General features: G+C 31.3%; 1 protein-coding gene across 1 annotated transcript; it reads left to right on the top strand.

The window, feature by feature from the left end:
• Positions 1–649: 649 nt before the first annotated feature.
• LOC143059621 (uncharacterized) lies at positions 650–24,472 on the top strand. Its single transcript, XM_076233135.1, has 6 exons — positions 650–1,081; positions 2,392–2,465; positions 4,734–4,847; positions 17,247–17,271; positions 22,860–22,878; positions 23,140–24,472. The coding sequence occupies exons 1-6, from the start codon at positions 832–834 to the stop codon at positions 24,044–24,046; spliced, it is 1,389 nt and encodes a 462-aa protein (XP_076089250.1). The 5' UTR covers positions 650–831; the 3' UTR covers positions 24,047–24,472.
• The last annotated feature ends 1,034 nt before the right edge of the window (positions 24,473–25,506 follow it).

Raw genomic sequence — 25,506 nt, 5'->3', positions numbered from 1 at the left:
GTTATTGTACGTGCTCTTGAGAAACACGAAGGTACTCTTCCGGTTTATTTTTTCGTAAAATATATCGACACACATTTGTGTACTATCTAAAAATGTTTATTTTTTAAAGTTTGAACATGAAACCATATTATTTTTTAAAGAATTGACTATAACTTCATTGTCCTTTATGTCCTACATTTTCTAGAATTTTAAACTTTAATTTCTTTAATTTGACGTCTACCAAAAAGGTTAGAGCTTAGGTCTAGAAAGTCTTAGATAACTTTCCTAAATTTTAAAAGTCAGTAAAAAGTCTCTATGGCAATACTTTTTAACACTAGTTGCAAATGACACAAACCACAAATTTTCCCAACATGGCCTTTTGAACTATCATACCTTACACCTTTATCTATCAGTTGCATCTAGTGAGAAACAAAGTATTTCCGTAATAAATTTTGACAGACGTTTGAAAATAAGAGGTAGACATCTGAGAAACTTCAGATTTTGTCCTATCATTTGGATCCAACGGATAAAAAAAACTCCAGAAGGGAATATTTGACAGAATTTTGAGTTCGAACTTTTAACAATCCACCTTGAAGTTACAAAATAGTACTAAATCATCAGGTCAGTACACAATATTAATAACAAATGTACTATTGTCACTTTTTATTGTTAATGACATAATTGTGAACAACGTTATTCTATGCCATCAGTTTGAGAACCCCACAATTAAAGATAAACATACATTTGTCAATAATATGTCTGCCTATGAAAAAAATTAATGAGTCCATTTTTCGTGAAATCTAGTTATCATATTTTTTCCCATATAATTCAGCCTACCTTTCTAACATTATCATGCAAATCAACAATCCAAAGGAGGGAGACGAAATAGAAATGAGTTGTGAAGTTTTGAGTAAATCGAATGAGATGAATGTTGTTAAATGGTCAAAAGATTACAAGCCAGTGCTAAATTTAGATCGACTCTCTACTGAAACGAAAGAAAGACATCAATTACTTATGATAAGGAATTCAAATATAAAGGATAGTGGCACTTACTCAATAGACGTAGATGGAAGAAGAAGAAGATTACAACTAAACGTGAAATGTAATATACATATTTATATTATATCTTAATATTGAATTTAGAAATTATACTTAATTCGAATTTGTTTGATAAAAATATTTTTGTTGACCTTTCTTGTGTAATGTAAAGGGTTAAATTATAATCTCCATGATTAAACTATGTCGCAGTTAAGATACACACGGTGAGGAGTGTGATACTGGTTGACTTTCGACCAAGTTTAGCGTAAAGTTAACACATGTTTACCATGCGTGCACATATTTCATTCGTTAATTGGAAGATTTTTTTGTCACTTTTACATGTTTTATGTGTAACATTTTTTTTTACATATAAATCTTAAATTCTTCACTTTGTTTGTCTAACAATCCACCTTAAAGGGGCACTAGCTGTCAAATTCATGGTCACCGATTTGACTCAAATTCTCATATTTGATTTATAACAATGTAAAACATTTATCCAAACTATCAAAAGTCTAAAATAAACAGTTTAAATAGCATGGGATAAATAATATATAGGTTCGTTTCGTGTGCATGTTAGTCCAGACGCCAACTATCGATTTGACCTCAGATGACCATATGAGCGATGTAAACATGAATAAAGATATGAATAGATTAAACCAACACGTGCAATTGGATTTTTATAGGTCTGTTTGATTTTATTTTATAGATTGAAAATAGATGTTTCTCATTGCTTTTAACCGTATAAGAATGATTTTATGTGCATCGAATTAGTAATCAAATGATTTACCGTAGTTTTACTTTCATTGTTGACATTCTGTTGCTTTAAATAACCAGTAAACGTACAATGTATGCGTTGTCAATTTCTAGCTAGGGGTTACATTGAAGTTCACTTGAACACGGATTTAAAGAGGACGATTAATTCACTTGTAATTTGACAAAATTGAACCTTTTTGGCTTCAAAAGGCGAATTGTTATTTCACTATTTCACTTTCATTATTGATTGCACAGAAAAAAATCAAATTTTAGATTTTTTTATATATCTCGTAGCTAGTGTCCCTTTAACATGTTTAAACGTAAAACAAAATACTCAATTTTCCGGCAAGAACAAAATATTAATAAAAAAGGTAAATTGACGATATAAATAATAGACACCATGCACTAATAAAGAGCTCAATTTGTGTAATTTTGTTTTTATCCTGAATAACCAAAAGTAATGGTTTTTATGCCATCAGTTTTTGAACTCCACAATAAAAGACGCCCATACATGTGTCAACATTATGTCTGCATTTAAACGAAAATGATAATTTGAATATCAATATATTCATTATGTCCATTGTTCTCGATTTCAATGTTTTTTTTATATAATCCATGTAGCCTACGTTTCTGACAAAGGCATGAAAATCAAGAATCCAGCGGAAGGAGACCAAACAGAAATGAGATGTGATATGGTGAGTAATCTAATGAGCTGAATGTTGTTAATTGTCTGTCATTGATCGACTTCAATGACACATGATAAAAACAACTAACAGAAAGACATAATCCTCGTTTTATAATTAAGAATTTTCATTATGAATTTCAACCTGGAGTAAAAATATTTATAAAAAAAAAATATTAATAAAAATAAATATTATTGTGTTAAGATTTTGAATGATTGAAAAAAGAAAATAATGTCAGCCATGTAGTTGTGAAGATAAATAAAGAACTGAAAAAGACCAATGGCCGAAACGTCCCAAAATTAGTTTATTGTTACAATGATAGAAAAACATAAAACAATAACGATTTAAGAGTGTACATAGTTCATGAAAGGCTAGTTTAAAGCTAAATAATAACTATTAGCTGAATACTTCTCCGACTCAATGTATTTTTTTTCATTTGAGAAGAACATTTGTATTTAAATATCAATTACTCCTGGTGTTTTAAAGCCAGCATGTCAGTTGAACACCCTGTAAAATTTGACAATCCCATGTGCCAATAGACCTGTTACGAAGTGGTATATCATACATGGTGGTTTTTTGTTTGTAATGAGACAATGGATATTTCCGAAAAAGATAAATTTTTACAGATTTATTTTGGCAAAAGTCTTTTGCATATTCATTTTAAGATGAAAATTTTGAACCAATAATATCAAGCTAAAACAAGACACAATAAGGATATCATATGCGACCTAAATGCTTAATGTTGTATTTTAACTCTATGATAATCGACTATCTGATAAGTTGAAACTTATAATGAGAGTCGACTTTAACCATTTATAACAAGTTGTTCAATCTATTTTTCAATCCAAAAGATCTTGGTTCAAAACCTCATTTCGTGTAGTAGTTATCATATTCACTAATTGATTAGCCGAGTATCATTTTAACACATTATCAATATTTTGTTTGCTTTATAATTGTAACTGTTCTTTTGTGAGCATATTCAGGTGAAGCGTACGAGTGCTGTTACAGGAAACAGTTATCGTGTCCTCAAAAACAGTACCCATTTACAAGTATTGGTTTCTAAATAATACTTCGTTTTTTTTTTCAGAAATTGATTTCTTTCTATTAATGTGGCCATGCTAATCAGTTCAATGGTAGTATCAAAGCATGTCTTCTACGCAAATATTTGTTGATATACATATTTAATAGCTCTTTTCTATTGTTTTCATGTTATAAAAAAGAAGATGTGGTAGTATTGCCAATGAGACAACTATTCGCTAATGACCAAAATGACACGAACATATAAGTAACCGTACGGCCTTTAACAATGAGCAAAGCCCATACCGCATTGTCAGCTATAAAAGGCCACGATAAGACAATGTAAAACAATTCAAACGAGAAAACTAACGGCCTTATTTATGTAAAAAATGAACGAAAAACAAATATGTAACACATAAACAAACGACAACTCCTTTCAATCAAGCATAAATTTGACCCTTAATTGCATCAGATGATTTCTTAGTTTTAATATTTAGCATAATACCCCAAATATACACATAAAAGACCAATAAAATCTAACTTGAGGCAGACTAAAAAAATCACCATTTAAAATTCCTATGGAGATTTGCCAAAAAAGCAGAAATATCAATAAAAATTGATACAAAATTATAACTTTCCCGCTTCTTTTCATAAGAATGTAATGATACTTGATTTTTTAGCGGTCTTTGGAGTATAGCAAACAACTTTAAAGCTGTTTCCATATATGTTATCAAGCTATAATCTAGATTTCGTAATTCATTAGCTGACCATTTATTGAATTTTCAACATGTCAAAGTAAAGAATCTTAAATTTAATAAAAAATAATGTATATAAAGGGCATAAGGCTATAGCTAAACTAAAACATTTTCTGTTGCAATTAGTTTAAGTTAAAACTTAGGTTTGACTGGACTATATGTGCAATTTCAACCAATAGTTTAAAGAAGTGAATGTTTTCAACGTTTACTAGAAACTGTATGAACATTTTACCTGTTTTTCGGTGTATTGTACATTAAACATGTTGAAAAAACAAATAGCAGTTGACACATGAATTTGATTTTAGCGTAAAATTCAGACAAACAAGTTGCTTTTTAAATATATAGCAAATACATGTCTACAGTTCCGTGTATTTACTGTTATGTTTAGTTGATTGAATTATAATCTGTTAAAGCATTCATTATCCCTCGAATATATTTATTAAATTTATATGTATGTACTATGAATGATTATTTCATATAATTATATCTATTGTTTATACTTATAAAGAAAAATGAATGCGCTTCACGAATCGTCAAAGATAAACCGTCTTTTAAGACTTCACAAGCACAGGTATCGACTCCGAAGATAGCAGGCAAAGCAAGTGAACAACCACAAAAAAAGGTGAGGCACACTATACATGCACTTCATTGTATCAATATTAATATTTATGCATTTGTATTCTTGTATTTAGTATTTTATTATATCCATGAATGAATCATGATTAACTTAAAAAATATTCAAATAAGTGAATATATCAGAGACTAAAACATGAATGCAATCATCATCAAAGATAACACGTGAAACAGATTAGTATACCTAGTAGTGAATTAAAACCGATTCTGATCAGAAGTATATAATATACAATTATATCCCGTTGAAAAGGTGAATATAAAAAAATGTCAACACGAGAAGGTTATTTCATTGAGGACGCATCGATTTTAAGGGGCCACAATTATTTTATTATACCGAACTAACAGTGGGAAGGCTCTTTGAACATTTACTATACTCTTCACATAACCCAAGCTGACGTTTGAAAATCCATTTGTGTTCTAGAATTTCTCAAATGTACAACAAAGGCGGAATCTTTTTCTAAAATATGGTTGGCCCTTAAAAAGACCGTTTATAAGAGATATCATTGGCTGCAGACACTCTATTCATGTGTAATACCTGATTTCCTCGTCTCTGGATGTGATGCTTATTGAACGTGAATGCTGCCATTTTGTTTATTTACGTCTGTGACGTCATTTCATGGAAGATAACTGAAGTGCAAATTTAGAAACTTAAATGATTATTCGCCGGTTAACAGTATGGTTATTCACCGCTGGTGTAAATTGTAAGGGTTATTCGTCCTTCCTTGCAATTAATTGAAAATAAACTGAATTATTCCATGACGCGTGATAAGGTGCTACGCAATAGAATTGTTTAGAATCTATGTAAGGTAAAATAATTCTGATTAACCAAGCCTTGATTGAATTTATCGAAGTTTGACTGAAATTCTTAGAGCAATACATTATAATTATATCCCATTTAATTAAGTTTTTGTTTACAGTCGAACAGTTAGTTGATTCATTGCTTAAACTCTTCATTTGGCAACAATTATAGTATATCGTTGGAAACAGTGTTTGGTACACAAACACATACCAATTGCTTAATATTATGTTTTCGATGTCGCTCGATTTCACTCCCTGTATATGTAGGTCACAATTTATCCAGAGTTCGTGTCATCGACACAGGACATTATTTTATGTTGCCACTTGTTAAAAACCCTATTTAACTGGTCGGTTATATTCTTTTTGCATTTTTTTTACAAAACTATTTTTTTCGAAAACGTTATTTTATTTAGAAAATAGTTATCATAGGTAACACGATTATAATTTAGTACGCCAGACGCGCGTTTGGTCTACATGAGACTCATCAGTGACGCTCATATCAAAATATTTATGAAGCCAAACAAGTGCAAAGTTGAAGAGCATTGAGGATTCAAAGTTTCAAAAAATTGTGCCAAATACGGCTAAGGTAATCTTTACCTGGGATAAGAAAATCCTTAGTTTTACGATAAATTCAGAGTTTTGAAAACAGTTAATTTATAAAAATGATCACATTATTGATATTCATGTCAACACCGAAGTGTTGACTACTGGGCTGGTGATACCCCCGGGGACAAAACGTCCACCAGCAGTGGAAATCGACCCAGTGGTGTAAATAGTTATCAAAGGTACCAGGATTATAATTTAGTACGCCAGACGAGCGTTTCGTATACATAAGACTCATCAGTTACGCTCACATCAAAATATTTATAAAGCCAAACAAGTACAAAGTTTAAGAGCATTGAGGATCCAAAATTCAAAAACATTGTGCCAAATACGGCAAAGGTAATCTATGCCTGGGATAAGAAAATAATTAGTTTTTCGAAAAAAATTAAGTTTTGTAAACAGCTAATTTATGAAAATGACCACATTATTGATATTCATGTCAACACCAAAGTGTTCACTACTGGGCTGGTGATACCATCGGGGACGAAACGTCCACCAGCAGTGGCATCGACCCAGTGGTGTAAATAGTTATCAAAGGTACCATGATTATAATTTAGTACGCCAGACGTGCGTTTCGTCTACATAAGACTCATCAGTGACGCTCATATCAAAATATTTATAAAGCCAAATAAGTACAAAGTTTAAGAGCATTGAGGATCCCAAATTTCAAAATATTGTGCCAAATACGGCTAAGGTAAATAAAGCAAATGCTGAAATGTCTTGTCTGCTTTACTAGTGATCCAATAGTACTATATATGTTAAACGTCTGTAATAGTTAGTATGTTACTAGAGCTAGCAATAATCCATAAAAAGAGGTGAATATAAGATGAAAAAAAAACATACAGACCTGTACAAACATTCCCTATACCGAATACAGTGGTTCTGATGCTTACAGCGCCTTAGAAACTTACAAATCTAAAAGTTATGTTTGACCAATGAATTTGGAACATAAATTCGAAAATATCAGAACCCTGACCGACAGCCAGGCAGACCCATCTTACTATCAATTAATATATCAAATACTATTCAACTAATGCTTTATGTATCTGATAAACTGAAAAAAACAAGATGACATAACAAAGACCAATAAACCATGCAAAATGAGGTCAACGTCATATATGAAACTTGCCAAAAGCAGACGCACGGATCCGGTGCTGGATTTTCTTGCTGTATTGAAGACTTATTGGTTGTCTTCGAATATGTTCTGCTCTTTGATCGAGATGTTTTTGAGCGTCACTGATGAGTCGTTTGTAGACGAAACGCGCTTTCACTATCCAAGCGCAATACTTTACCAGCGTTTAGTATTCGTTCTTGACCATAAATAATTTCCCGAATAACACCCGTGAATAGGTAAATGAGTGGTTGTTTAACAAGACAGTAAACTGCCCCATATACAAATGACTTTTAAAGGATGTATATACATACCAAAAATGCCAAGCTTTTGATTTGTATATGAATAATAATAATATACATCAACAAATAGAGATTATCGACGTCGAAAAAAGTAAAGTCGCAAAAATACCGACCACCAACATGATATATATCTGGTCTCGCCCGCAATTTGTTTTACAGTTAATAGATTTTAAGATTTATGCATGATGTATTGGCTCTTTAATGTTCTTTAAAATAGAGCACTTAATATTGTTAAGTTATGGTCACACATTCATGAGTTTTACTGCCGTCCTTGACAGGACCAATCCCAATTAAAATTTGTGAAAAGTCTGATCAAGATCCTGTTGTCGGAGGATGAAATTCAAACTTTACTAAAAAATAAAAAAAAATAAACTTTATCACGACAACAATCAGAAATTGTTCAGGAAGTGTCGATATTCAACCGGTTTAAATTACTGAAATCTTCACAATACTAGCATTTTAGCTAAATTTTAGACGTGTTTCGTGTAAAACGAAAGGGGCCGCATTCGTGTTCATCCTTAATATTGAAATGTAAGTTGTATTTTATATTAATACATAACATATATAAAGGTTGAGGATGAACACGGATGCGGCCACTTTCAATTTTGACAAAAACCATCTGAAAAGTGACATTTTTTTGCATATTTAAAAGATTTTTCATATTTGAACTTGAATCGGATTGTTTTTAATGACTAAATCAGTTAAAATCTTTTACATAAACTAATTGAATGAAATAAAATGGACACTTAAGTGTTAAAAAATTAGTCAATTTGTTAGATGAACCCGAAATTTGAGGCCAAAATCGGTCCTTACCGGATCTCCTTTGAGAAGCTACCATCAAATTTTACACATCATTTAAGTTTTGAGTACATACATTTTAATAATTTAAAAGATTACCAGTTACACCTTATCTTATAAGTCGTAATCATATTTTAATAGGAGCGACACTGTCAAACGCCTTTATATAGTCTACAAAATTAAATAATTGAGAGCGAAGATGCCGTCAGTAGAACAATAACCGGGTCGGAAGCCAAACTGGGCTTCTGTTAGTACATTATGGTTTTTACTCCATTTAGTAAGTCGAGCGGCGATGAGAGTAAACAGCATTACAGTATGGGACATAAGAGATATTCCACGAAAGTTTCCAGGCTGCTTAACAACACATTTTTTGAATACAGGGATAATAATACTTTTTACCCAGAATTAAGGAAAGTCACCATTTCGAAGAATACTGTTAAATAGTTTACACAACACATTTTTTTATTGAAATTTTTACTCAAATAATGTACAGTACTTGCAACCTTAGGCGTTATTGTTTTAGCGATCAATCAGCGGTTATCGATCAGTCACTGATAAGTCAAGTTCGCGTCAAACTCATGTCATCCGTCAGACTTATAGTAAAAGTAATTGACTGATCGGACTGGTCAGAGGGATAGTACCGATCGACATTGCTGACAGATTGAACTTTAATACGTCACATGGTAAACTGAGACAAATTACGAAATCTTAGTTTCGTTTAATTTCAGTAAAATGGTGACCCGTAAAATACGAACGACCGAGCACGTACAACTGATAAATCTTTTACTAAATATTTCAGAGACGGATTTAGGGGGGAGGGATGGTGCGAAAGGCGGAATTAGGCGTGGGCCAACAAGAGGCAGTCAAGTGTTCCCCACTTATGAAAATTTCTAGATCCGCCAGTGCATTTAGCAAAGTTTTATGAATTCAAATGACAAGAAATGTACAGATAATAACTAAATTTAAATATTATCATTAAAGAATGGTCGTTTTCGTTTTTTTTTTAGATTATATATTTTCAAAACCGGCGCGTTCTAAAACGGTGTATATATCGCGATTTTGTTCTTATCAAGAATTTGTATAGTAAGACTTACTAAACAAATCATTTATTTCTTTATTTACCAAACATACTCGGGAAAACGAAATAAAAGGATTAGTTATTGAAAATTTCAGTCTATTTTTTTCAATATTTATAAATTTTTGTATCCTTAGAATTAAAAAATTCTTTTAAAGAAAAATAGAACGATCAGGGACTTTCTCTATTCCTATCAAAATCGAAGCCTTTAAAAAAGCAAGTTACCAAAAAAAATGCTGTTCTTTTTAACAAGAAATATGAATAATTTTGAACAATGAAAACAACTTCACATTTTGTTTTTCTGGTAGTCTTTTATTACCTTATTAAGAAATAACCATTCCTAAACAATAAAAAGTACGAAAATCCGATGGTGGACAATATATTCCATGAAAATGAAGAAAAAAATGCATGTTTGTTCAACAAAAATAAAACTTTAAGAAGATTCATTTTTGAAATATTTTCATTTTATACAAAATACATATTAAATTCATTTATAACAGCTAATTGCAATTGAAGTTACAATATTTTCCAATATGAGAAGAAATATATGCATTTTAGGCAATGCGTACACAAATTTGATGTCTTTTTCCATAAAGTAAACATATTTTATGACAAACAACCAATCCTGATGAACAAAAAGTACTGAAATCAAGAATTTTTAATAAAATCAAGAATTGTTTTGGTAATTTTAAACAATGCGAAAAAAATTTCAGTATAATTTGTCTGACATTCTTTAAAATCTATGAAAAACAACCTACTCGAAACTATAAAAAGTATAAAATGCCAATGGCGGTCAAGAATTTTTAGTAATATGACGAAATATTTGCATTTAAGGCAACGCGTATGACAATTTAGGATCCTTTACTATAAAGTAAGCATATTTTATGAAGAATAGCAAATCCTGATGTACAAAAAGTACTGAAATCATAAGGCGTTTAATAATTTGTATCAAAATAAAGTAATAACTGCTTGCTTATTCCACAAAAATAAAAGTTAAAGTATTTTAAATCTTATTATATTTAAATTCTAATTAGAAGACTTGTCTCGAGATGTTAAAAATAACTGATTTCAAATAAAATAGTATCATTTTTAATAAAAAAGAGAATAATTTTGGTTATTTTAAACAATGGGAATAAAATTTAATTATGATTTTTCTGACATTCTTTTAATTTTTTGAAAAAATAATATATTCTAAACTATATAAAGAACAAAAAACGAATGGTGTTCAATAACTTCCATTCAAATGATAACTTAACACATACTTATCCTTCAAATATTCAAATTTTATACAAAATTAGTTATAAAAAGGCATATATAACAATTGATTGCAATTGAACTTACAATTCTTTCCAATATCTTTTTCCTTAAAAGTAAACATATTTTATGAAGAACAACCAATCGGGATGAACAAAAAGTAATGAAATCATTTGGCGGTTAATAGTTTGTATCAAAATAAGGGAAAAACTGCATTCTTATTCCACAAAAATAATAGTTTAAACATCTAAAATCTTATTATATCTAAATTGTAATTAAATAAACTCATCATAGATACCAGGACGCACCCTCGAGCAAAAACATATCCACCAGCAGTGGCATCGACCCAGTGGTTGTAAATCAACTCATCATAGATACCAGGACTAAATTAAGTATACGCCAGACGCATCCTCGGAGGTGACTTATCTGGAGTTGTTTGAAATAACTGATTTCAAAAAAACAGTATCATTTTTAATAATAAAAAAGAAGATTTTGTCAATTTTGAACAATGCGAACAAAATTGTAATATGATTTTTCTGACATTCTTTTAATTTTATGAAAAACAACCTATTCTAAACTATATAAAGTTCTAAAATCCAATGGCGGTCAATACTTACCATTTTCGTAGGAAGAAGTTCATGTGAACAGAGACATATAAGTTTTTATATGTCAATATTTAATACAAAACTATTAATCAAAACAAATAATTTAACGCTCGAAGCATTTATACTGTTATACTAATAATATTTTTTTTCCATTGCAACCAATTTTATTACAAATTATAAATTAAGGTGTCTTTGTAGAGGTCCGCGTTCATCGATTGTTCACTCTCTCGTTCGGTTCACATAAGAATTTTAAATATATACGTATTCGGCCGATCCATGCATAAAATTAATTTACTGATCGTTGTCACGGTAACTCTTACATAGGTTATTTGACTTATCTGACGAGTCATATGGGTCATCGATCATCGATCACTCATCGATCAGTCAAACATCTGTCACCGATCAGTCAAGTTCACGTCACAGTAACAGTAACGCATAAGGTTGCAAGTACTGTACTTGTTCATTATATTATTTTATCATATATTTAGTACAAAATACAGCTATTTTGTATATCTAATAAAGGTTCGTTTTTCCAGTCTGTATCACCTACCCTGTATCGCATACCCCGTATCGCATAGCTAAACCCGTATCGCATACCCCGTATCGCATGGTAAAACCCGTATCGCATACCTTAGGTTTTTTTTGCTTAAGAAAAAATTTCCTCAAAATAGGTCAATTTTTTGAATGACGTCATTGTTTGGTATGTAACGTCAAGAACGTCAAGTTTTCATATTGTATGTGACGTCACGAACATCAAGTTTTCATATATTTATGGCACACTAAATGCAACTATAAAAAATACAAAACACTCAAATAAATACAATAATAAACAAAATATTTTTTTTTAAAACAACAGCACGCAAATTGTAAGGTAAACCAGGTGCTTCGTATAAATTATAGAGCAGTTATTTTAAGGCTTTGAAACAAGACAAAAACAGAACTGAAGGTAACTCAGTGCTATGGATAAGAAAACAGTTTATATACTATAATACTCTTCTGTTGAAATATATGATATTGCGTATAATACATGGCAAAATCCGTATCACATGTCGTATCACCCTCGACCAATATCATCCCTCGGGCCTAAAGGCCCTGGGGCTAATCATGATGTCTCGGGATGATACGACATATGATACGGATTCAGCCATGTATTATTCTCTATGTATCCTGTAGATTTGTCTCGTTTTAACTTTTTAAATACTATCATCAAGTTCTTGATATCTTGTATATCTGTGTTTGAAGTAAAATTCTTAAAATGTTCTTCAAACTTCTCTAAAATTATAAGAGGATCGAAAGATACTAAAGGGACAGTCAAACTCATATATCTAAAACAAACTGACAACGCCATGGCTAAAAATGAAAAAGACAAACAGAAAAACAATAGTACACATGACACAACATAGAAAACTAAAGAATAAACAACACGAACCCCACCAAAACTAGGGGTATTTCAGGTGCTCCGGAAGGCTAAGCATATCCTGCTCCACATGTGGCACCCGTCGTGTTGCTTATGTGATTACAAATCCGGTAAATAGTCTAATTCGGTAGGTCACATTCATGAAAGGGAAGGGGATTAAAGTTACGACGTAAGAAACATATCCGATATCATTTGTGAAACGGTTATTCCATAACGGTCAACCAACTCGTGTTGGCGTCCGTAAAATTTATAAAATGATGTATAACCTTTTTGCGTTTCTTAAATTTCCTATAGAATTGTTTCGGATTAGTCCTTTTTAACAATGACATCATGTTACCTCTTTGATTCTTATATTTTGTTTTTTCTGTTTCTTTTCAAGCCACTTATATTTCTGTTTTGCTTAATTAAGACGGAGTTTATTTTCATTTGACTGGTACTTATTAAAAGTCCCTGTCGGTAAGCATTATATAAGTTTTTACATTCATCTGTAAACCTGGCTTTATCCGTTGAAGTTTTTAAATTGTTTATAATCATCAGTACATATATCACAGTAATTTTTATGTCTAATTTCTGACTTTGTAAACTGTTCAAAAATATCAGACAAAAGTTGATTAATTTCATCCACGCAGATACTGGTTTCACTATTTTCATCTATATTGGTTAACATATTCTCAAACTGCTGGGCGTTAGACAAAAACACTCTCTCTTGTGTCATCTTCGTACTCTTTTCTCCATTTCAAAAGTATTATAAACATGATTACTACATGATCATTGTTCTTTGATCAAATTTATAGTATTATCTCTAAGGTAAAATTGAACTGATAATGGAGCGTGACATGACAAACTGGTAACTAAAGGCAACAGTTATATACCGCAGTTAAAAAAAACATAAAACAATAGAGAAAAAAAAACCACAAATCCGGGTTACAAACTAATACTGAAGGAAACGTATCAAATATAAGAGAATTACGACACAACAGAGACACAACGACGAAATGTAACACACACAGAAACGAACTATAATGTTACAATTGCCATTTTCCTGACTTGGTACAGGGCATTTTATAAAAAAAAATAGTGGGTTGAAGCTGGTTTTGTGGCATGCCAAACCTCCCGCTTTAATTCTAGTGTTAATTATAACATTAAAAAGAACACATTACACGACAGGGTTATACTAAATAAACAGATAAATGGGAGAAATATAGGACTGAGAAACAAACGAATAATAGCCATCAAAAGGTAACAGGTTAATAACTATTTTCATATGCTCAGATGTAAAAAAGTTTTAAAAGCCATACCAACTACAAAGTTGAAGATATCAGAGGACCGAAAGTTGGCTTGGGAAGAAAGCATCATTATTATCAAGTATAATACAGAGTTTTGCAAACTGTAAATTTTATAAAATGACTATATAATAGATATTCATGATTAAACTAAAATTGTGACTAGCTATAGAATAAAAACGAATACATTACAAAATCACAGCCCTGTGAGCCATAGTCAATGCAACGCCTAAAGTGACGTCCCATTCAAATGTCTAAAACGTGTTCCGAAAATTAAGAAAGAATATGAATGAATTCAAGATTAGATTTGTATGACTTATCTGAATTACATTAATAATAGTGTAAATTATAATACGAATTGAAATTAAAATGTAATAGTAATTAGATAAGTAATTGTATTATCTAGCTTTGTGGGTGTTTCTTCTGATCAAACTGCAAACTAAATATGAACATTTCTACGTTAAAACTCTTTACAATCTTAAACATATTCTCAGATAATAATAAATAGTCAATTAAACGATAACCATTTTTATTATTAAATGTTATTTTAGCACTATCTTCGCCAAAACGTCAGTTACAGATGCATAACCCGGAAACTACATATAATTGTAAAATTCTTTGTCCAAAACTGTTGGGCTCTTTTGTATCTTCGGAAGGTCTCTGTACAAAATCTTGACTATCATTTTCATAATCATTAAATAAGATATTGTATTGTTATAATTGATCTATGAAATCGTTCAAAAAATTCTCCGGTTTCAAACCAACACGACCATTTAGCATAATGTTAAGGTCTCCTAAAACTGCTACAGTATCTGTACAAATATTCAGAGATTCTATTTGTTCTTTCAAAATATCGAATACATTACTGTTATATTAACGATCAAACACATTTTTATCTGGAGGCATTTATCATTCTCATTGAAACCCAGAATATCGTATTCTTAATAATTTAAAAAAAAAATTCCATCTTTAAGGTTTCGTATCATTCCTTTCGAAATAGTTCAAGAACACACATTTAAAAACTCATGATTTCCCGTTTTAATATTACATCTATTTTGTTTAACAGAACACTCCGCTGACCCCTACTCCCTCCAAAACTGACCGTTAACACAGAGCTTATTGCCGAAAATATATGCCTTCTTATCATTTTTTCCCTGTCGTTTCATTATTGGAATAAGCTTTTTCCGTTGTTCAAGTACAATCTTTGGATAATGGGGGCTTATACAAAATGTGTTTCCTTTATTCGATTCGATACACTTCGGAAATTTTGTTTCTTGCATTTTTGATGTTAAGAAATTGTTCACAAAAAATAAGCACTGTGTCGACAGAGTGTTCACTCACTTGTACCGTTTCACTCATCTTATCCACTGTCCCCGTTGCACTTCCCTTGTTTTCATCATTCGTTTCAACATTGTCACACTTTTCTTCCAGCGCAAAGAACAGAAGGTGAGATCGTGATGGTCGTAATGAGATCGTAGTAAAGTCGCTGTGAGATCGTAGAGCAGTTTCACCGACTAGAATAGCGCTTTTGCTACGATGCTGCAGAGACCTTTGGGTTCTTACCTCTATCTTACTGCGCTAGCACTACACTTATACTACGACCTTATTTCGCCACGTCCTCACCACGAATTTTTTAACATGTTCAAAGTTGGTCACTCGAAGACCTTACAATGACCGTACAATAAACTCATCGTACTATGATCGTCAAAATTTTCATTTTGTTCACAGATCGTAGTGCGATCGTGGTCTAGTTTGACTGCGGTATTACGTTCGTTACAAACAAAAACCGTCACTACAGACACGGACATAGCCAACTAGTTGTAAGTTGAGATTGAATTTTCCCGTTTAAAACCAAACTATCAAAATCTAGGTAAGGACAGTTATAACCGTCTAAATTTGACAAATATAAAGTAAAATGTGGCAGTAAATTGAAAAAAAATGTTGATTATTTAACGTAAAATATACTCAAGATACCTGTTAGTGTTGTTAAATTTATCAATTAAATGAAATAAAGACGAGGCTTTACTGAGTTTGGTCATAAGTGTGATTCATAACAGTACAAAACATGTCTGCTATTAAAGGGGCACAATAAGGACCCATAGGAATACCTACAACCTGTCGATAAACTTTGTTGACGAAACGTACATAAATATTATCAAGGAGAACATTAACAGCTTCAATAATTTCATTACACCTCCAGTAAGTATATCTAGCATATTTACCTTTCTCATTGAAGAGGTATGCTCAGAATTGGTTGCAGTAAATATGTTAGCATTCAGATTTGATAAGATTATGTGGAAGCGTAGTGAAAAGATTAGAAAAGTCAAAACTGACAACAGAATCAAAGGAACCATCAGTAGCACATAGTTTATCTAAAACATCCTAAACATTGTTTACACTCCAAACATAGTTGATTCCACTATTTTTATATATTTTGTTTAAATAGTTTATCGTAAGCTCTTTGATAGTAGTTAATGAACTTGTTAAAAGCACGGAAGGATTAATTGTATAACACTCACTAGAGGCCGAAGTGAAACGATATTTTACTGTTTGATGTGTAGTTTAGTTAGCCAATACATAGAAGGGACCTTCAAATGTTCAGAAAAAGCCTCAAGCTTTGATGTGGTTATGATATGTTTGTATACTAGATGACTATCTGTGGAGGGCATGGACTTGAATGAAGATGAATTCAAAAAATCATTTTTTCTAACATCCGTCTAGTATTTACGGTATGTCTACATCACATTATTGGTTGCTATTTCGGCTGGTTCAGACACAAACCGCTTTGAAAGTTCTTAAAGTTTATTTCTTATAAGAGTACGTTAATATTCGCACTTGTTGTTTGTTTCTGATTCTTATTTGTAATTGCGAATATAAATCGTAATTGTAAATATAAATTTGAAATTGTATAATTCATAAGAAAATATTGTGTACTGTAAGATACGATGCAAGATCGTCTTTTATATTTAGAAACCACATAACCTATGAATTATTGTAAAGTATGGACGCATATTTAGACATATAAGACACTCAAAAACAGCTCGACATATTTCGGATAAAAGGAATTGTTCTGTTCCAACATTTTTCAATTCATCTTTCATTTTTTGTTGACAAATAATAACTAAAGGATGTTTAATCATAGGTAGAAGAGATTGACGGAGAACACAGTAAGTATTTAGATAAAAATGGCAAAGGTTACTCATATCTAAAACAAAATGTAGTGACGTCATTCTATTGTTGTACCTGTTCTCTATTTCAGTGATTGTACTATCATTTACCTGTAAGAATCATTGTGTTACCTGTAACTGTTCAATATTTTAAAGAATGGCAACCCTCTTTCTTAAACAAATTTGACAGCTGAAGGTAGCATAATGGTTTCTAAATGAAAGTCATATCACTGAATTTTGTTTGATCTATTCCGTTAACTGTTTTCTTCGCGGGAAAAAAATACAACCAAAGAACAAATTACAATTAAAAAATACCATTTTATCATTAAAGTCGCCTTCCAAAAGAATATGATTGTCAATCATAATAACGGTTTGGCTTCTTGAGAGAAACAAATGTTTTCAAATTGATTTTAAGACTTCAAATACAGCCATTATTTTCATGTTTTGAGTTGTCGCCGTTCGGCATTTATTTACAAGTTGTTGTATTTTGAGTCTATGATTTCTTGAATATGAATATAATGCAACATTTCGCTTATGAACGACGATATCAAAAGGAGAATAAAGGAAGACGTTACCGCATTTTATCTGTTAAATACTTAAACAAATCAATCGTGTGTCCGATTCGAACTTTGTTCGCAGTGATCGTTTTATGTTATAAAAGAAAGAATTAACTTGCAAAGGGATTCGAAAGACAAAGTAAGGTCTCAATAACATTAAAAACAACACAAGGGACATCACGACCTTGCAGAAAAAAAACATAAAGTGGGTATTCAGATGGTACCGTTTAAGGAAACAACAGTCTCTTAAAAAAAAATTCCGATGTACAAAATAATTTAAAATGACTGGACGTTGTTATCTCTTCATTTGTTCATATGAATTATACAGTTGTATATCAAAAATAAAAATCGACTGCGTTGCACGCGATATAGTTCAACGGAAACATGTATTCACATATATTTATTTTCATTCATCTAGAAAGAAATAGAAATCATAGAAGGAACAAACGTCTAAAAGGAGATGGCAAATTTTGAAATATGATATATATAAAACTTGCCATTATTATATTAAGCTACTTTTACTATATCCTTATTTACATTGAAAGCCACACCGAAGTCGAATATATCTGATAAAAAACACATTGGATTTTAATCAAAACTTTGAGACAACACAATCACTATTGACGATATCACTTAATTTCGTCTGTTTATCCATTTTCCAATATATATACATGTCAAGGTGTTCCTGGAAAATATTTATTATAATCCTTGCGAACGCAAATATCATGATACGCACACGCTGTGTCTTAATAGTAAGTTAGCAATGTACGTGCTTCACCTTAAGTTGTATTACCTTTTTGTCTATTGTCTACGTTGAGCTACTGTTTAAAGAACCAACATGTCAAATGCATTTTCATGTAAAGAAACTTCATTCACAAAACAATTTTTAAACTTGATGAAAATAAATCGTAACAAAAGTTTGTATTTGCTTGCATTTTTTTTTTACCTTTTTGACGTGTTAAACAGTGTTTTAATTAAGATTTAACCCTCTAACAGTCCATTCTGTAAAATGTCGAAGTGGTCTTCGGCATATGCAGGTGAATTTGGTAAATTGATTCTTTCAAGTAGGTGAGGAACATTGATCATTTCAAAATTGAAATCGTCTCTAGGTTGTCGATAAGAAATTGTAGCATACTGCATGTACTGATCAGTTGTTCCGCTGTGTAGCATGTTTTACCTTTCACTAAAATATGCATAAAACAATAATCACCTTTCAAGACAATTTTGTTTATATTTTTGTTCTTTGTCAAGTCATAAAGTGCATTTATTCTATATTTTCGGTCGGCACTTACATACAATTTGTCTTCTGCGTAATTTTCCTTGGCGTAGTCAGTTTGACGTGGAGTTATAATTTTAAAGGTGTCAAATCACGTCATTACCTTTATTCCGCCTTTTTAACAATGCCTGAGAGAACCACATTTGACTTTAGTTTATTTACAAACGAAGATGTGGAGTGATTTCCAATGATTTCACAACTATTCACAATAGATATTTGCAGCTATAGATAACCATACTGCCTTCACCAATAATCAAGACACATACCGCAAGCGGCATAGTCAGCTATTAAAGGCCCCAAAATGACAAATGTAAAACAATTCAAACGAGAAATCTTAAGATTTATTTCATCAATAAAAGAATGAAAAAATAACAAATATATAACACAGCAACAAACGACTACCACTTTACAAAAGGCTCCTTACTTGGAACAGGCACATACATACAGAATGGGACAGGGTAACACATGTTAGCTGGAATCTCAACACTCCACCTAATACGAACAGTAGTGTTACAGTTAAACATATAAGAACGAACTATAAAATCAATTGATAAAGGCCTAACTCATCAGATGGATACAAATAGGAATATATCTAACAAAACAGAGTGGAAGTGGACGGGTGCCGGTACATCCTAATAACAAAAGACATTAAGTTCAGATCTGAGAGTTACTGCAGATAATGACAGCTAGTTCAAAGCCACTAATAAATAATGAAAAATATGACGCATTTGAGACTAAATTATCAATCAGACCGCATTCAACATCCAACGGATTTTGTGTGAATCCGTCATAAACAGTCCGAGAAAAAAACAACGACTTTGCGTAATGCTAATATACAGGTAACAACAGAATGTAGGTCCATGATTGTGCATAGTACATGTATATATGAAAACAATATTTAGTTTCTTTTTAATTTACTGATAAAACAAATCAATATTAATACTAATAAAATAAACATTCAGAGATCTAATTACAGTTTTCAATTGATAACCTTTATAATAAGTTTATTAAACGGGTCGATAAGTTTATCAAACGAATCGATAAATTATCAGTATCGTTTCGAAATTTTCGGGCACGTTGTAGAACAAGTAATTAAAAATAAGGATGAAATAAGTTTTCTACAGGACAACCAATTCGTCGTTTTTACGTCATGCCGGCTATCAAATTTGGAATATCCTACGGTGTATATTTAACATCATGGATATTTATGATACGTTTTGTAATTTAATAAAAAAAAAAGTAGCTGAGGTGCTTTTTTTCTCTGCTTTGAAGATCTTTCTGTTTGAACCCGTCCATGTTTTCTATATAGAACCCGAAACTACTCGTGACTATATCTGATTTAAGCAGTGTCAATCCCTATGTAATGACGAATTACAGGTCTATGACACTCATATCTTTCAACGGCAATAAGTGAAATTATGCATTGGGCTTAAATCCTAGGCAATAACCTATCCCCTAGGCAGAAAGTCTATTGCCTAAATGATGTTAGGCATTAGTCTTAAATCCTAGGATTTAAGTTCAAATCCTGAAAAATAAGTGCAGGCATTAAGCTTAATGCCTAAATTATAAATGCGAGTAAAGAAAATATTTTTTTTCATTTTAATAATAAAACAAACAACATTTGTTTCTTATTAACCATTACAATGCATTATGAGAACTAAAGTTTAAACAAGACATCCCATACTTTAAAATTTCAACATCTTATTTGAGTATCATTTCTATGTAAAGGAGTTATGATAAGTAGAGTCTTTAAATAAGGGTGTAGTACATGAAATGTGGGTTAAAATATCATGACTAAATACAATTTAAAAAAAACATTTTTTCCAGTATAGTAAATGCATACAAACTACCTATTGTAGTATTATTACTACGTAAAGGAGTCACAATATCTAGACTTTTTGAAATTATAGGTCTATCAGAATATACAACGGCAGGGGTGTCTAAATACCATGGCTTAGTACAATTTTCAAATAAAATTGAGAATTGAAATGCGGAATGTGTCACAGAGACAACAACTCGACCAAAGACCAGAAAACAACTGAAGACACCGGTGGGTCTTCAATGCAACGAAAAAAACCCGCACCCGGAGACGTGATTCACCTGGCCCTTTTTACAAATATAATAAGCTCAGTAATGATGGACGTCATACTAAACTACAAAATATGTAAATGCACTAAATTAAGTAAATAAAAATCATACAAGACTAACAGAGACCAAAAGCTCCTGTCTTGGTACTTGAACAGAAATACGGAGGGGTTAAACATGTTTTTGGGATGTTAACCCTCCCCCTATACCAATAGACAATGTAGAAAAAAATCCGATGTCAGGTTACATGTGAGTCATAAAAGGAAAATATTTCAGCATGTTAAATATATACAAACTACTTATTGGAGTATTATTACTGCTTAAAAGAGTAGGAAAGCTAGAAAATAAGATTTATATTCCTTCTTTTCGCTGATTCGAATTTAGATCTTAAAGATTCACGAAATTTGTCCTCAATGGACATGTTGTCACTTAATGCTAATAACCCAGATAAAGCATTGAAAAAGTCAAGATAGCCTGGTGGTGTTTTACGAAACTTTTGTGTAAACAAAACTTCATATCTTGATTTTATCTTTTGACCAGTTCTCACCAGCTCGACTAGCGAAATGTTAAAAACATCAAATAATTATTATCAATATCAAATATAACCTCACCCTTTTTTATTTGATACCATCCATTTTTTTTCAAAACTTTTTTTTGTTTTTGTAATACCACAAAAGGTATGAGTTAATTCTGTATTTAATATAAAACAGAACTAATATTTGAAGATCTGTCGCATGAATGTATATTAATATGATGAACTTATTTCAAAAACTACTTTACAACAACGAAATATACATACAATCTAGAGCTCACTTACTGTGGATTCATTACTTTTCGTTGGATTACAATTTTCGGGTATTTCGTGGTTACAGGTGAACCACGAAATAAACTGTTCAACAATAACAGAATTTCTATAGGCTTGTAACATTTTAGTTAAAACATGAAATTAAATACCCTCGAGCATGTGAGTATAACTTATTCCATGAAAATTGGTACCCACGTAAACAAATGAATCAACATTATTGCTTAAAACTATGTTCGACAATAAATTGAATAATCATCATCATATTAAATAAAATAAGCTAAATGCTTGAAAATTTCAGGCAACAACTCAATGCCTATGCGTTAGCTTATTGCCTAGGATTCGAGGTTAATGCCTAATTTCACTTATTGGCACTAACATATATAGCAGGCCCCGTTCGCCGTTCGGTGATGAGCCGTACAGGGGCGGATCGAACAGGTGACGGATATAATTATCTTCGGTGTGGGATATATTCGACCTAGAACTTGTTAAATACAATGTACTTGTTAGTATTTGTTATATGGAAAACAAAAGTGAGTGAAATGGTATAAAGTTGAATTATTTGATTCCCTGTTTTAAAGACATTCCGGCTTTCAAATTAGACCTCCTTATTGTGTCAATAAAAATAGCGCTTGAATGTGAAGACCAGCTAAAACCCGTCTGTGGATGCGGGATTTTCTCGCTGTGTTGATGACCCAATAGTTGGGTTAAGGTGGGATCTGCTCATTGATCTTTTTTTTTTAATTTTTAACTCATTCTCCAATACCTTTATCAATCATATCTTAATTGTAAACGATTTAAGATAAACATGCATATAGCAGATTTTACTGTATCTAAATTCTTTGATTTCTCTTGCATACTTTTGTAGAAAACAAAGGCCACAGAAAGTAAGTTGTTTTTTGCTTCTTTCGATTATTATGTTGTACATGTCGTTTTATATCGCAAATATATTTTTTGGCGATTATTTCCTTTTTGTTTATTATAAGAATTTGATCACAAAACGAAATCAAAATCCATATTGCATTCAATACCGCGCGGATTGATTCATATATCTGTTTTACATTTTAAATCAAATCTTTTAATATGTTGTAAAACTAGTGTATTTGAACATGTAAAATTAAACCAATACGGATGTTATTTTTATTTAGATGCAACCATTGCGGAAAGTTGTCATTGTACCAATGCTGTGACTGCAATACAGATTTATGTAAGGACTGTTTCAGACAAAATCATTTATCGTTTTATCCACACCATTTTGTGAAAGGTATCAACGATAGTTTCCTATTGAAAGATTCATTCAATGTTAATGTCGAATCTGTGAATATCGGGGTTACAAGTGATATCAAATGTTTACCCAATGGCGATGTTATTGTAGCCGACTTTTTAGGAAAAAGAGTAATGACATTTTCTGTCATTGGGAACCAAAAACATGTTATACAATTAAAATACCGTCCAAAGATAATGAATGCAGTGGACAACAATACTATTGCGGTGTCGCTTGATATTAATAATGTGGCTATAATTAACATTGAAAAAAATTATGTTGAATACATTAACAGTACCTTAATAAAATCAGAAATAGTTTCTTTGACATGCATAAAAAAGGAAATCTATGTTGGTGATGGATTTAGTATTGTCGTAATGGACATTTTGGGACATTTTCAAAGACGAATTGAACTAAAAGTTAGACCATATGATATGTGTTTCGATGTTCAGTCACAACTTTTTTATTGTATCGGGGAATTCTCTAGGAAACTGATCAGTTTTGATTGTGATGGTACTATTACGTTTACATTTCATGAACCGGATACGAATACAAACTGCATAAAACGTTTTACCTTAGATAACGACGGAAATATGCTGGTGCTTAGTAAACATGTAAATGATGAGTTGGCTTGTGTTATCAAGGTATATTCTAAAGGCAAGGCAAGTGATGTTGTTATTTCAAATGTAAAATTGCCACAGACTTTGACAAACTTTAGTATTTGTTTTCATCATTCATCTAAATCAGTACTTATTGGAGTAGATAACACTGTTTATGTTTATACGATATGAAAAAAAAGTAAGAATGTATAACGAATATACGTATATATTTGTCTGACCTATTCATATCTAAGGAGTCTACCTGTTGTCTGGACTACTATATGCTAAAGATAGAGCATTTTACTCTGAATGCAAATTCCTATTGAAAAGGTTAACACCGTACATTGTTTTGTTAACTCTTGTTAGACACTTTTCATAAAACAATTTCAAAAGTATCTAATCGTCTTTGACATAATCATTTTTTCATACGCTTTTAAACGGTTAGTTTTGATTTCTTTTTTATTAACCAATGTTTGTTTCTTGGCAGTCATTTACATCAACGTTTTTGATTGAAATAATGAGCAAACGTGTACATGGTGTGTATTAAATATATCTTGGTTGTTACTTTTGGATTAATGGACATGATGTGTGTATTTGAATTCTTTTGATCTAATGCAGTGTGCGATATTTATTAAAAACATTTGGTAAAACTTGTTCTTCTGTTATTCTTAATAAATCTACGAAGGATTCGTGATCTTAATTTTAAATAATGGTATGTTAAAGGGGTACTAGCTACGAGATATATTAAAAATCTAAAGTATATTTTTTTTTCAACCATTAACGAAAGTGAAATAGTGAAAAAATAATTTCCTTTTAGCCGGAAGTATGGTTCAAATCAAGCTAAGAAACAATGATGATGTATTATTCACTTTCGAGTGAATAATACGACCTAATTTAATCCGTATTCAAGTGAACTTCAATCCCTTTACCTAGAGATTGATAACGCATGAATTGTGCGTGTAGCGTTATCTAAAGGAAACGAATGTCAGCATTGAAAGTTAAACAACAGTATTTTTTTATTGATTAACTCAATCCACGAAAAACAAATCTTATATGTGTAAAAACGATAATTTACTTATATTCTTAATCAAGGAACGACTGCAATAGTTTTGTTTGTCTATGAAGCAATAACAAAAAAATGTGGTGCACACAGAATAACCCGCGTTGCACGTTATTTTATATTGTGCCACATTTTGATGCTATTTAGAAAAGACAGAACAAATATGACAGTCATCCTTATAATTGAATTCAAAGTTCCATTTTTAACCGGATAAATCATTTAAAAACGTTAATGACTTCACGATCACATGACAACATTATGTATGTGCTGACAGACAAAACACTGTCATCCACCCAGAGGACGTGTTATATCCAATATTGAATTATTCTATAATATAAAACAGACAAAGACAAATCCAATTGCACGAGATGGCTTTCTTTTTTTTTTTATCTTTACTTATATTTACATCGATTATATTGGAAACGGAGGTCGAGGAAGATTCAAGGAGGTTAACTCGATAGTTAACTAGATGGTGTCAAGACTACAATGTACACGAAACTAAGCTACATAATATCGAGCCCATACCCTGTAAATTGATTATTTTACACATTTTGTAATTTCGATAAATGTTATACGTGGTTATAAATCGAAT

Source organism: Mytilus galloprovincialis, chromosome 14 (assembly GCF_965363235.1).
Source record: "Mytilus galloprovincialis chromosome 14, xbMytGall1.hap1.1, whole genome shotgun sequence".
In the NCBI taxonomy this organism is placed as follows: domain Eukaryota; kingdom Metazoa; phylum Mollusca; class Bivalvia; order Mytilida; family Mytilidae; genus Mytilus; species Mytilus galloprovincialis.
Note: the sequence above shows the minus strand (reverse complement) of the source record. Positions and strands in the feature narration are given on the sequence as shown.

Coding starts and splice junctions, on each gene's coding strand:
- LOC143059621 (XM_076233135.1), top strand. CDS start 832: ATGCAAATCAACAATCCAAAGGAGGGAGACGAAATAGAAATGAGTTGT. Junction 1,082..2,391: donor ATTACAACTAAACGTGAAAT/GTAATATACATA, acceptor TAATCCATGTAG/CCTACGTTTCTGACAAAGGC. Junction 2,466..4,733: donor CAGAAATGAGATGTGATATG/GTGAGTAATCTA, acceptor ATACTTATAAAG/AAAAATGAATGCGCTTCACG.